Source organism: Microcebus murinus, chromosome 22 (genome assembly GCF_040939455.1).
Source record: "Microcebus murinus isolate Inina chromosome 22, M.murinus_Inina_mat1.0, whole genome shotgun sequence".
NCBI classification, from domain to species: domain Eukaryota; kingdom Metazoa; phylum Chordata; class Mammalia; order Primates; family Cheirogaleidae; genus Microcebus; species Microcebus murinus.
In genome coordinates, this window is record NC_134125.1 from 19,821,672 (window position 1) to 19,835,683 (window position 14,012).

The 14,012-nt window shown below is 40.6% G+C and overlaps 1 protein-coding gene across 1 annotated transcript; it reads left to right on the top strand.

Moving 5' to 3' along the window:
- The first annotated feature begins 221 nt into the window (after positions 1–221).
- On the top strand, positions 222–13,262 carry CCDC117 (coiled-coil domain containing 117). The gene is made up of 5 exons (XM_075996664.1): positions 222–578; positions 1,211–1,261; positions 7,136–7,360; positions 8,167–8,304; positions 10,319–13,262. The coding sequence occupies exons 1-5, from the start codon at positions 397–399 to the stop codon at positions 10,554–10,556; spliced, it is 834 nt and encodes a 277-aa protein (XP_075852779.1). The 5' UTR covers positions 222–396; the 3' UTR covers positions 10,557–13,262.
- Positions 13,263–14,012: the final 750 nt, after the last annotated feature.

Genomic DNA, 14,012 nt, shown 5'->3' on the forward strand with positions numbered 1-14,012 from the left:
AAGTACAAGGAAGTTACATAATTTGCGGAGTGAGGATTTGAACCTAAGTCTTATTCTGGGCTAGGAGGAGCCATCCTCACGCCCCCGCAAAAAAATAAAAATAAATTAAAAAATATAAAAAATAAAAAAACTAGAGGCAGCCATCTTATTTGTAGTCTGGAAAGACTGCAACTCCCGGCATCCCTAGCGGCAGCGGTTCTCCACACACAACAAATCCCGGCGTGCCCTTGGGCGGCCAAGGGTGGAGGGTTCTAGAAGGTGTGACGTGGGGTCGCGAGCTGGCTGCGGAGTGGGCTCGGAGGCGGGCGCCTCTTGGCTGTCGCCGTGGCCGCAGCTGCCGGACCTGGGGACGCGGGCGGCCGGGGTCGCGATCGTAGCCTCCTCGTCTCGCCGGCCATGGCCGCACTCGGCCGGCCCTTCAGCGGCCTCCCCCTAAGCGGCAGCTCGGACTTCCTGCAGCCGCCGCCGGCCTTCCCCGGCCGGGCCTTCCCACTGGGGACGGACGGCGCCGAGCTGGCCCCGCGGCCGGGACTCCGCGCAGTCCCGAGCAGCCCCGGCTGGAGCGCAGCGCGCGGACGGTGAGCAGCCCGGCGGGCGGGCGAGCGGGCGCGGGCTCGTTAACTCTCCCCACGACTTTCCGCGGGAGGCTTCCCAGCCCAGCTTACAGATGAGGAAACTGATCTCCTGAGACGTTAACTGTAAGTCGCCTGAGGCGGCACAGCCCGGGACTCCGCTTCGAACCGCGGCCCGGTGCGCCCCGAGGAGTGAGACTTTTCCAATTGGAACCCGGGCGGGTCGAGCCCGGTGTCCCCTCAGCTAGTGCCGCGCTCCCTTCCAGCCCCCGGCGCGGCCGCTGATGTGACAACTTTCAGTGCCTCTCGGACGCTCAGTTTCCTCGTCCACAAAGCGAGGGACAGGAATGGGTCCTCCTAGTTTGAGCACAGGAATAAAGCGCCTGCACGGAGAACGTTTCCTACTCTGGTCCTCCCTAATCTATTTCCCATTAACTTGATAATGGCAAGTTTAGGCTTCAGTGTCTCGCTGTGTCCGGACCACTCCGTCTTACCAGGCTGACCTTGTGACCTGTATCTGCCCCACTCGGCAAAGAAAGAGACATTTGGAATGTGGGGGTGAGCAGGATTATTGGAGCCAGGAACAAGAGATGCTCAAATTTACCAATTGACTGATTTTTGTTTGTTTGTTTCAACAGTGTTTCCGTTCGCTGTAAAAAGAAACACAAGCGAGAGGAGGAAGATGATGAGTAAGTTTCAGGGGCCATTTATTCACACTGTGGCCACTGTTAATTTAACCTGTGTTATATCCTAAACTACTTGTTTTAAGTGAAAAAACATTAGGCATGTATTTGGAAGGAGGCACAAGAAAGTAGTAATAACATCAGTTTTCTTTTGGACAAAGTAATTGGGTGGCTGGCAGACAGGTCAGGGAAACTTGTTACTCTACAACCAGTTGTAATGTTTTAATTTTGAACCATGTTACTGTTACATGCACAAAGTAAAAGAATTCAGAAGATACATATTGCAATGCCTTGTACTCTGCAGGCACAGTTCTCTACAGGGGCAACCCCTGTTACCTGTTTCCTATGTTTCCTTTGCAAGATTAATCTAAAAACTTACACATTTATAATTGTATATACCCCTGGTTTTTTACATTTGTAGAAAGATACTGTTCATAACTGTGCAATACATTATCTTTTCCTTTTACTGTAGCTTGTTCCCATATTGGCACATAACGGTTTTACCTAATTTCTTTTCAACAGTTGAATGGGACTAGGAATAGATAATTACCCAGTCTCCTGTTGATGGATTTTTGAGTAATTTCTAATCTTTTGCTATTACAACTCTACCATGACCATTATTTTGAAGTTCTTTGTATATGTTTGCAAGTAGATGAATGGATTCTTTAATTTTTTTGGGGGGGGGGCAGGCTCACTTTGTTGCCCAGGCTAGAGTGAGTGTCATGGCGTTTGCCTAGCTCACAGCAACCTCAAACTCCTGGGCTCAAGTGATCCTCCTGCCTCAGCCTCCCAAGTAGCTGGGACTACAGGCATGCGCCACCATGCTCGGCTAATTTTTTCTATATATATTAGTTGACCAATTAATTTGTTTCTATTTATAGTAGAGACAGGGTCTAGCTCTTGCTCAGGCTGGTTTCTAACTCCTGACCTCGAGCAGTCCGCCCACCGCAGTCCGCCCACCTCGGCCTCCCAGAGTGCTAGGATTACAGGCGTGAGCCACAGCGCTGGCCCTGAATGGGTTCTTTAATGCAGAATTGCTGGGTCTTAAAAGTGCATTTGAAATTGTGAACAAGAGTTTTTGCCAGTTTACTCTTATTAACACTGAGAATGCATGTTTCTCCATCTTCTCACCACAACTATTTTCAAATTTGGTATCGCTGCTTAAATGATAGGTGAAAAATTGCATCTCATTGGCAGTTTGATGGAAAAAGGAGTAAAAGAATTCCCCACAGAGGATATGCAAATGACCAACCAAGTGAGAAAGTATTCAACCTCATCAGTCATTAGGGAAATGCAAATTAAAACCACAATGACATACCACTCCACCCTCAGATATTGGAGTGCATGTGGAGCATCAGGAACTCTAAATAAACACTATGGATGGGAGTATAAATTGGTACAAACACTTTGGAAAACAGTGTGACATTATCTAATAAATTTGAAGGCACCTTTTTTGTTTGTTTGTTTTTTGAGACAGAGTTCTGATCTGTTGCCTCTGCTGGAGTGCAGTGGTGTCATCACAGCCCACTGCAACCGCAGACTCCTAAGCTGTCCCACCTCAGCCTCCCAAGTAGCAGGGACTACAGGTACGTGCCACCACACCAGGCTAATTTTTCTATTTTTTGTAGAGATGGGGTTCTTGCTTTTACTAAGGCTGGTCCCGAAGTCCTGGCTTCAAGCAGTCCTCCCACCTTGGCCTTCCAGAGTGCTAGGATTACAGACGTGCAGCCTGAAGACACCCTTTGAGCCAACAATTCCCCTCCTAGAGAAGTTCATACACATGTATACCAGGAGACACATATAAGAAAGTTCATAGCAGCTGGGGGGCTGAAGTTCACACTTGTAATCCCAGCACTTTTGGAGTCTGAGGCAGGAGGATGGCTTGAGGCCAGGAGTTGGAGACCAGTCTGGGAAACATATTGAGACTCTGTTTCTACAAATAATTTCAAAGATTGGCCCAGGTGTGGTGGCATGTGCCTATAGTCCCAGCTACTCAGGAGGTTGAAGTGGGAGTATCCCTTGAGCCCAGGACTTTGAGATTTCAGGAAGCTATGATCATGCTGCTGCACTCTGGCCTAGGCAACAGAGTAAGACCCTGTCTCATAGCATTCTTGTTCAGAATGTCTCAAAACTGGAAACAACCCAAATGTCTCCAACAGTGAAATGGGTAAAATAAATTACAAATTCATACATTGGAGCTCTATACAAGAAAAACAAACTACACTTATCAACATACTGGGTCTTTTAAGCATATTGAGAGCAAAAGAAACATTATAAGAATACATATAGTATAATTTCCTAAATAAAGTCCAGAAACAGGCAAAACTAAACATTGTTTAGGAATACATCCTACGTAGGTGGTAATGTATTTTTTTCAAAAAGGAAGTAATTACTGTAAAAGATCAAAAGTAGAATGTAAAAGATGGAGAGTTGAGTGTTTACCTGTAGAAAAAAGGGATAGATCACCATTTGGGGATGCAGTGTTTACCTTAGATGATATTTTTGTGGATGTTTGTTTTGTAATTATTCATTAAGTTGTATTTTTGATGTACTTTTTATGTGTGTAGGATTTTATAGTTAAAAAGGTTAAAGAAATCGGATCACTTTTAATTTGTATTTGTTTATTTTTAAAGTTTATTTTTTTAGAGATAGAGTTTGTCTCTGTCACCAGGATGGAGTGCAGCGGCACAATCATAGCTCACTGTAGACTCCAACTCCCCACCCCTGGCTAATTTTTCCTATTTTTTTTTATAGAGACAGGGTCTCAACTATATTGCCCAGGCTGATCTCAAACTCCTGGGCTCAAGTGATCCTCCTGCCTCAGCCTCCAAAAGTGCTGGAATTACAGGCATGCGCCACCATGCCCAGCATGTGTTTTGTTCATTTTAAGTGGTATTGAACATCTTTTCATCAAGCCATTTGTGTTTAATTTTGTGGATTGTACATGTTTATGCAAGTTTTTTTGGTTTATTGGTCTATTGATTTATAAGAAGTCTTTATTAAGGAAATTAGCAGTTCATTATATGTGTTGCAAATGTTTTCTTCAAATTTGTCCTTTGTCTTTTAACTTTGTATATGAATTTTTTTTGCCATCAGAAACTTGGAATTGGCCGGGCGCGGTGGATCACGCCTGTAATCCTAGCACTCTGGGAGGCTGAGGTGGGAGGATCGCTCAAGGTCAGAAGTTCGAAACCAGCTTGAGCAAGAGCGAGACGCCATCTCTACTAAAAAATAGAAAGAAATTAATTGGCCAGCTAAAAATATATAGAAAAATAAATTAGCCGGGCATGGTGGTGCATGCCTGTAGTCCCAGCTATCCGTGAGGCTGAGGCAGACGGATTGCTTGAGCCCAGGAGTTTGAGGTTGCTGTGAGCTAGGCTGATGCCATGGCACTCTAGCCAGGGCAACAGAGTGAGACTCATTCTCCAAAAAAAAAAAAAGAAACTTGGAATTTTTTAAACTTGTTGGTACATAGAGTCATAACCAGTAGATTTGAAAGTTGCCTTCGTTTAAAAACCACTGAACCAGATGATATTTGTGTTCTTTATTGCTTTGGGATTACCGTGGATAACACAAGAAAACCTTTTTGATTTTATCTTTTGGGATTCCTAATAAGATGTTATTGAATAAAGGGTTCCAGTGCTAAAATGAATTTTGTTGCCAGTCAAATTTAGCAGTGGGGGGGTTGTATACCAATTTTAGTGACACTGATGTTAATAAGTTCTGATGATTCACTACCATCAGACCAGCCTTTCTTTTTTTTTTTTTTTTTTTTTTTTTGATACAGGGGTAGTGAGGAATAGAGGGTTAGGGTATAGTGCTGGTGTCACCTGGCTGTATTACCCAGGCTGTTCTCAAACCTGGACTTGGTCAGTCCTATGGCAGGGATGTCCCACCGCACTCAGCTTATTTCCTTTTACTTGGCTGTGTTTTTTGTTTTTTTTTTTTAATACATGTATGTATACATGTGTAACTTTTTTTTGTTTGTTTTCTTGAGACAGGGTCTCACTCTGTTGCTCGGGCTAGAATGCAGTGGCATCATCATAGCTCACAGCAACCTCAGACTCCTGGGCTCAAACGATCCTCCTCCCTCAGCCCCCGAGTAGCTGGGACTATGGGCGTGCAACACCATGCCTGGCTAATTTTTTCTATTTTTGGTAGAGATGGACTCTCACTCTTTTTCAGGCTGGTCTTGAACTCCTGACCTCAAGCGATCCTTGGCCTCCTAGAGTAAGCCACCTTGCCTGGCCAACTTTATTTTCATTTTTCAAAAAAAATCACATACTTTAAAACTATCCAAATATTATGGAAGTATTTGATGTATAGCTAGACATTCTTAATGCTTTCTTATGAATTAAAACTAATCATAAACTATACATTCTATTTAATAGTTGATTCTGATCAAAAATTAGGTTTTTGAGAGCCTTATTACTTGTCAGTTTTTATATTGCCAGAGACTTTAACATTGGTTTTCAGTCTTAACATGCAATGGAAATTTCACCTTGTAAAATACATACCACTTCCTTTGACCCTCATTTAAAGAGTCAGAAGCTATGGTAGCCATTAATGATTATTTTGGTCATAGAGCTGTTTTCTGTTCTTGAGATGGTACTTGCTGATGCCTGGGCAATGAAGTGCTTTTTTTTTTTTTTTTTTTTTAAAGACAGAATCTCACTCTATGCTCCAGGATAGAGTACAGTGGCACGATCATAGCTCACTGTAACTTTTTTTTTTTTTTTCCTGTGACCTTCACACAGCTTGAGCTCACTGTTACTTTAAACTCCTGGGCTCAGGCAGTCTTCCTGCCTCAGCCTCTCAAGTAGCTGGGACTACAGGCATGTACCACCACACCTGGCTTTTTAAAATATAAAAAAAAATTTTATTTTATTTTTTGTAGAGATGGTGTCTCACTATGTTGCCCAGGCTGGTCTAACTTCTGGCCTCAAGTGATCCTCCCTCCTGGCCTCCCAAAGAGTTGAGATTATAGGTGTGAGCCACCACACCCAGCCCAAAGTACTTTTAGTGTAAATACTTAAATACAACAGGCTCAGTTATTTAACTTGCTTCAGACAGCTTTAAACTAAACACTGGGCATGTCTTAATGCTTGCACATTCTGGTTATGCCCTAAGGAGGCAGAGGGATTGCATAAAAATGGCATAGAAGTTGGATTCTGGAGCTCTGGGATCTGGTCCCCCAACATGTAACTCACAACTTTACTGTGACACTTTGGAAGAGCAAGTTAGCTTTTCTAGGTCTTACTTTTCAAATCTGCAAAAGAAATTAGATTTGATGAATTCTAAAGTTTCTATGAAATGTGAATTTGTCTAGGAAGTGAAGATAATATGTTGCAAGGTGGGAGGAAAGCTGACCCCATTATTGGTCAGGGACTGATAGAGCCTGATGACAGCCTGTGATATCACCACCACCTGTAGTACTTGGAACAAACCTAATGAGGCATACATTTTTGCCCTGCAGGAGTATAAGATGGCTGCCAGACCTTCCCCCCATATGTTTGGTGGGAAAGCAGCAGCAAAACAATATAGTTTATGCTGAATTGCTATTTTTGGTTTCTTTGCTTCCCACTTGATCTTTCCAGAGCCAAATAAGTAGGAATGACTTTAAGTTCTCACATTGAACCCTTATAATCTGAAAAGGCAAAATCTTGCAGGTGCAGCCTAATTTGGTGAAGAGCAGTAGAAGAAAACATCTATGAGAATAATGGAAGAAAAGTGCATGGTTTTCCATCCTGTAATCACACTGTTCAAAAAGCTAGAGTTTTTCATACAAAAATTTGATCAGAGATAGAGATGGTATACATTTCATTTATATTAATTAGTTGAGGTTTTTATTGAATTTTCTTTTTCTTTTTTATTTTTCAGTTGTCCTGTAAGAAAGAAAAGGCTAATTGAAGCAGAGCTCTGTGCTGGTCCTAATGACTGGATTCTTTGTGCACATCAGGGTGTGGAGGGTCATGGAGTAAATCCGTGCACTAGTGGCCTTTCTGTACCTGGCATGTTAGATGTTATTTGTGAAGAAATGGATCAGACGACTGGAGAACCACAGTGTGAAGTTGCCCGAAGGAGGCTTCAGGAGATTGAGGACAGGTAAATGGGCAGTGCCCATAGCTGGTTTGTTGCTGTTCCTGTGTATCTACTCTTTTAAGCTAGTCTTATTCATCATTTGATAATACCTTGATCTTCAACCTCTCAGAGAGACTTTAGAAATCAGGGAATTCAGAATGTACACTTTTGAAGTGAGTTCTTCTCATAGAACTGTACTAAGCATTTTCATTTACTACCCCTGAATGTTTTTGGTTTATGAAATGGTTTTCTGGGACACATTCTTCAAATGTGATTGCATCCTATGTGAAACTTTTTTGTTAAATGAAATATTGAACAGCCTCTGTATATACTTTCTTCACCCAGGTATAGTCTTATTTTTTACTTGATCTTTTACAAGTCGCACCTGTTGCTTTTTTTTTTTTTTTTTTTTGAGACAGACTCTCACTCTGTTGCCCAGGCTAGCGTGCCATGGCATCAGCCTAGCTCACAGCAACCTCAAACTCCTGGGCTCAAGCAATCCTCCTGCCTCAGCCTCCCGAGTAGCTGGGACTGTAGGCATGCGCCACCATGCTCAGCTAATTTTTTCTATATATTTTTAGTTGGCCAATTAATTTCTTTCTATGTTTAGTAGAGACAGGGTCTTGCTCTTGCTCAGGCTGGTCTGGAACCCCTGACCTTGAGCATCCACCCATCTCAGCCCCCTAGAGTGCTAGGATTACAGGCGTGAGCCACCACATGCTGGCCCGCGTTGATCCTTTTTTTATTCAAATTTTGTCTAATTACTAGAAGAATATGTAATAGCTTGACTTAAATATTTTTCTTTCTCTCCATCTGCTGCCTTTATTTAGGATAATTGACGAAGATGAAGAAGTTGAAGCTGACAGAAATGTTAATCATCTCCCCAGTCTTGTCCTTTCTGATACCATGAAAACTGGTTTGAAGAGGGAATTTGATGAAGTCTTTACGAAGAAAATGATTGAGTCCATGTAAGTTTTGGTGCTCGGTTTCTATTTAATTATGATCTTGGAGGGAAAACCCAGTGTCTAAATACTGTCCTTCCTATATCTTAGTTAGCTCTTCATTTCCTGATCATCAGGCAAGTGAAAGCACAGATTTTGTATTTAGCCCAGGCTAGAGACAGGCCTTTTCTCAGTTCACTGAGCATGAGCAAAATGTTTGCAAGCAAGAGTCTGAAGTATGCAAGAGTGGCTCCTTGCCTACTTAGGCCTTGGTTCTGAAGTCCTGAAACGAATGCACTTCAGTCTAGTATTTGGGAATGGGATGACTGGCAAGAGAGAGCCCATTCTCTGAAATTCTTGTGATAGCATGTAGGAATCACATTTCAAAGCCTCTTTTTTTTACCTGGCTCTCTAAGTTATCTAGGAACACCATTGAGACTTAGGAAACAAAGTGTACCAGCACTAAGATCATATTCTTGGCTCATAGCATAGTCCCTCAGGGCCTTTAGCAGAGCTATTTTGCTCTTAATTTAATAAGCTCAGTTAAATGGTTTCCTAGATCATCAGAGTAGAAAGAGAAACATCAAGTGAGAAGAGAACAAACAAAACTCCTGATAGGAAGTTGTGACTACAATGTGAGGATGAGAGAGGAAACTGGAAAGCAAACACAAGAACCTAAAAAGTGTAGTGGCCTGGGGCCTATTAATTTAAGAAATAATGATTAGCCCTGTAATTCTGTAGTCCCTGAGCCTATATGATCTCAAGTCATCATTATCTGCTATGTAAAATAGTCAAGTTATAAAGTGCCATTTAGGTATTGCCTAGAAAAGACTTTAGAAGGACTTGATACTCTATGAGGGTAAGTTTCAGATGTATGAAAAACCCTCTTGGGAGGCCGAGGCGGGCGGATTGCTCGAAGTCAGGAGTTCGAAACCAGCCTGAGCAAGAGTGAGACCGCATCTCTAACTATAAAGAAAGAAAGAAATTAATTGGCCAACTAATATATATATATAGAGAGAGAGAGAAAATTAGCCGGGAATGGTGGCATGTGCCTGTAGTCCCAGCCACTCGGGAGGCTGAGGCAGTAGGATCACTTGAGCCCAGGAGTTTGAGGTTGCTGTGAGCTAGGCTGACACTACTCTAGCCTGGGCAACAAAGTGAGACTCTGTCTCAAAAAAAAGCCTCTAAGGACTCCAGTCCCAGTGAAGCCAGATAGATGAGGCATTATTGCCTTTGGCCACAATGGAAGTGATTTGTGCTCAGAAGTTCTAGTGTTAGATCACAGAGGTTTTGCTCTAGCATCCTAGCTTGAGCTTATAATTAAATACCCACCCCTGAGGGTGGGTAAATAGTTTAGCCAAAAGTAAGCAAGTTACACTACTCTCCAGCAGAAAACATGGCATTTTCTCTCTTGGTAGTTTTCCAGAAGCTAGCCTTTGCAGGTGTTCTACATTGTTTGTATTTTATTTCTGCCTTATTTGCCTCTGGGTCCCAGAAACCATCACTGCCTCAGGGTGGGAGGGAGGGATGTGTGTGTGTGTACAACATAGTCATTCTGCCTTAACTGCAAAGCATTACACTTCATAGCTATACTAAGCAAAAGGCAGCTGAGACACTTTTGATATATTTGTCCAGTGTTTTATCTTCATTTATAATGTTTTAGTACAAGATAGCTGCCCATATCTGCTAACAGTAAGCACAACCCCAAGAAAAATTTGTAACATTAAGTTAAATCAAGGGCTTTATTTTTCACATTGGATGTTTAGATTACTTCTAATCGCAGAATGAATATATCCAGTTGGGTTCCTTAAAAATGCATACAGAGCTTTGTCATTTTACATATTTGGCCTTTATAAAGTTCAGTTTGGATTGTCCTAAATCTAAACTGTTTTGATGCCGTCAGTTCTTGACTGTAAAGTATTAGGTAGCAATAGCAATTTGAAAAGCAAATGTTAGCTTTTCAACATACAGCTGTTATTTCTATGTCCTAAAATTTGTGATAATCACTTTTTTTTTTTTTTTTTTTTTTTTTTTGTCTTAGGAGCCGTCCTTCCATGGAGCTTGTGCTCTGGAAACCTCTCCCTGAACTCCTTTCTGATAAGCCAAAGCCATCATCTAATGCTAAGAACTACACAGGAGAGAGCCAAACTAAGCATGGAGCTGCTGGCACTGCCTTCCCTCAGAGAACTGAACTGTTCTTAGAACCTCGGCAAACAGGGATGCCTCTTTACAATAGTTTGGAGACAGCTGCTAACACAGAAGAAGAGATGGAACTCTAGAAACCAGTTTCTACACTAAAGTTGTCAAATTTTAGAAGGCTCCTGTGTTCAGTCATGGGCCTACTTGGATAGTATGGGGACTTGAAAGTTTTATGAAACGGGTGTAATAATATCTCCACCTGTGATTTGGGGTGGGACTCTCATTTTGGGTAGCCATTTATTGAATTCAACTTTTTGCCAAGGAAGTTTGTCTCAAGGGAAAAGCAGTTTTCTATGAGGCTTTTTAAAGGAATGGTGGATGACAGTTTCTTCAAAGGCCAAGTATAAAAGCCGTGTGTGTAAGAGTAACTGAAGCTATCTGTCACTATTGTCTAAACTATTCAGACACTTGCATAATATTCTCGAGTTGAAGAAGATGTTAAGAACGAAGGGTGCTCCTACAAGTACCTTGACAATTAAGTCACACATTAGTCTGTAGGTATAAGCAATGGTGACTATATATGATTGAGGAGAAAGATAAAAGAAAGCAGTAGCTTAAACTTATTGCTAAGAAGTTTAACAGAGGCCTTGACATTTATAAATTTGTTGTCATTTCTTTATAGCTATGTTTATTAAATAGCCAGTAGCATTGTAGCTCTCCTTTTTGCCTCTGAAAATGCAATGAAAATACAAAGAAAAGGTTGTTCCTTTAAGGCTTTGCCTTGTGCTGCTGTTGCTCCTTGGTTTCCTTTGCATAATTGATAAGCCCAGTTATTCAGTAATGTTTACAACTTAATTAACTTTGATAGTTAAAAAGATTGAGGTAACCCATCTGCAAACTGCCTATGGGAGAAGCATCCTTTAGTTAATCCTAAGGAAGTGCTTTGTCTGCTAAACCCAGCATCGATAACTTCTGTAGTTTAAAAAAAAAGTTGTATTAGCGAGTTGAGTTTTTTAATGTTAATTTAGAAAACGATGAATAATTAACCGAGAATACATGGGCAAGTGACATTCAGGTTTACTGAACTAGCCAATTTGTCTGGTGCTTAAATTATTGTGCAGTAAGCCTAAAAGCTAGTGGAGAATAGATTCCTGCTAGCAGGAGATCATCTTGAGTACCTAAACCAAGCTCAAGGTGTCTGTTAGGGATAACCAGGATTTAATATTTTTAATTTCTCAGGAAGAGCTCTTCTGTGCAGCAAGGACTCATAGTGCAAAGTAAAATGACAGTTCCTTTATTGGTACAGAATATTCACTATAAGTTATTAAATGAGTGTAATAGTGTAATACTGGCCCTTCCATCACATAACAGGAGACCACCCCAGTTCTTTTTGTTTTGTTTTCTGTGTTTCTTCTCTCTTAGTAGGAATCAGATACCTTTTGTAGAAAAACATGGTTTATGCTAAGTAGAGGTGAATTTTTAGAAACCAGCTTCCATGCATTTTGGAAACCCATACTGAAATCCCTCTCCTTGTTACAGATGGCGTAGAAGTCACAGGTCTGTTAATTGGACTGTTTCTTCTCTTGCCTGTTGTTCCTGCTTTCTCTATTTCTGTCTGGATAGTCAGGAAAAGATTTAATGTTTAATATTTAAACAAAATATTTATGTCTACACAGTGAAATTATTCAAACTTCAAACCAGTATTGAAACCAGTTGGAAACCAGCTAATAGTTTCTTAATCTCAGACTTAGAGATGAATGTAAACTGTATTCTGTTGAAATGTGCAAGTGTTTGATTCATGCCGTTTGAAAAACTCCTGCCTCGAGGTCATTGTTTAATGGGACCAACTTGTAAAGTTTGTAGCCTTAAAGCAATCTCTGTGCTAAAAAATATGTTCTAGTACAACTCAAAAACATAAAATAACTGCCTGGAGTTTGAGTTAGTCTTAGTGTTATAATGGAAAGAGAGACGACAGCTTTCCTAAGGACCCAAAACATGCCAAGATTTTGTCTTCTAAAAGGATTCCTGGGCAGTCCTCTGAGTAAAGCTCTATATGATGAAAAGAGGAAAGAAGAGCCCTAGAACAAGGCTCTGATACTATTGGTAAATACAGGAGAGAATTAAGATTCTGTTAATTAAAATCCAAACAATTTGTTTTAGGAGTCAAGTTATCTGACATGATTATTTCTGCAGGAAAATGGATGTTTAATGTTTCTTTCTGGGCTTTATCTTCTTGCATATGTTTGTACAAAAATTGTCATTTTCATCCTTGTGGTGCTTATTCATCTGAGCCGTCTCCACTGTCCCAATGCCTCTGCTTTTTTTCTTTTGTAGCATAAGGCTTTTGCTTTTGCCTTAAGGTTTCCCTAGGGAATTAACAGGGCTTTTCATTTTGTATAGCTTTTGCAGCATGGATCAAACATTGGCTTACTATGCTAATGTGTGAAGAGAAAAAATTATCTAAAACAGGTGAGCTTTAATGAACAAATGTATATTTTATCTGAGTTTCAGTAGGGTGTGTGTGGTTTTTGTTTTAGGGGGTTTTTGGTAATTAATATGAAGAAAGTCCAGTTCTCACAAATATTAAGTAAAAAAACATTATTCTTAAAAAGATACAAATGTAAAATTTAGAAAAATAAGGTAGGGGCTAGAACCATGAGAAGAATGTTTACCAGCAGGTTCATTTGTTATGTTGGATATGGAACTTGGCTTTGTTTTTCAGTAGTGACAAGAATGGTTCAGTACTAGGAAAGGTCTTGAAGATGCTGTCAATTTTACTTTACAGTGAGAATCTGGTGTTTCTGTATTTTATCATTTTCAATAAAACTTAAGTGTTTTGGACTTTTTGAGATATTTGTTATTTCTGCACTTAAGTAATAGATATCTCTTTGTTTTCCTGTAAATTGTAATTGAAGCAGCATTCATATCAGTGAGGGACTGACTTAAATTTATCCTGAAGGGTTGAGTTAAAGGATTTTTCATAATGAAACTAGCTATTTCCAAAATAAGCAGGCTATGTTTTGCTGTTCTAAAATCCGTAGAATGTTTCCACTCGGAGCAGTTCACTGCTGTTGTCGGTATTCAGATGGCAGTGGTGACTATGTCTTCAAAAATGTTCAAATGTGGAGTTGGAAGTGATATACAGAGTTAACAGAGAGGGGTTTGGGATCTTTCGAATGGGGAATAGAAAATTCAATATTATTACATGGTTGTTCCTTTCCTAAGAGTTGACAGGTCACTGGGTGGCAGTATTGCCTGCATATTTACAGTTACTCTTTGATAAATGTACTTCCCTGACTTGTTGAGCAGGGAAGTTAAGTTTGGGTTTCAGTTACAGAAAACAAAGGATATTATCTTGTTTTTAACCAAAATTTGGAAATCAAAGCTAAAATTTATCTAATTTCTTTATTTTGCAGGTTTGGAGACTAAAGCCTAAGTAGATAGTGACAATTTAGCACTCATCAGGTCCAACTCATCAGGTCCAGCATTCTTTCCACTGCACCAGTTAGTTTTCACAGAGTCTTTTTGCAGCAATACCTAAGATGTTGTCTTCTTTTTTTTTTTTGGATAGGGTCTTGTTCTGTTCCCCAGGCTAG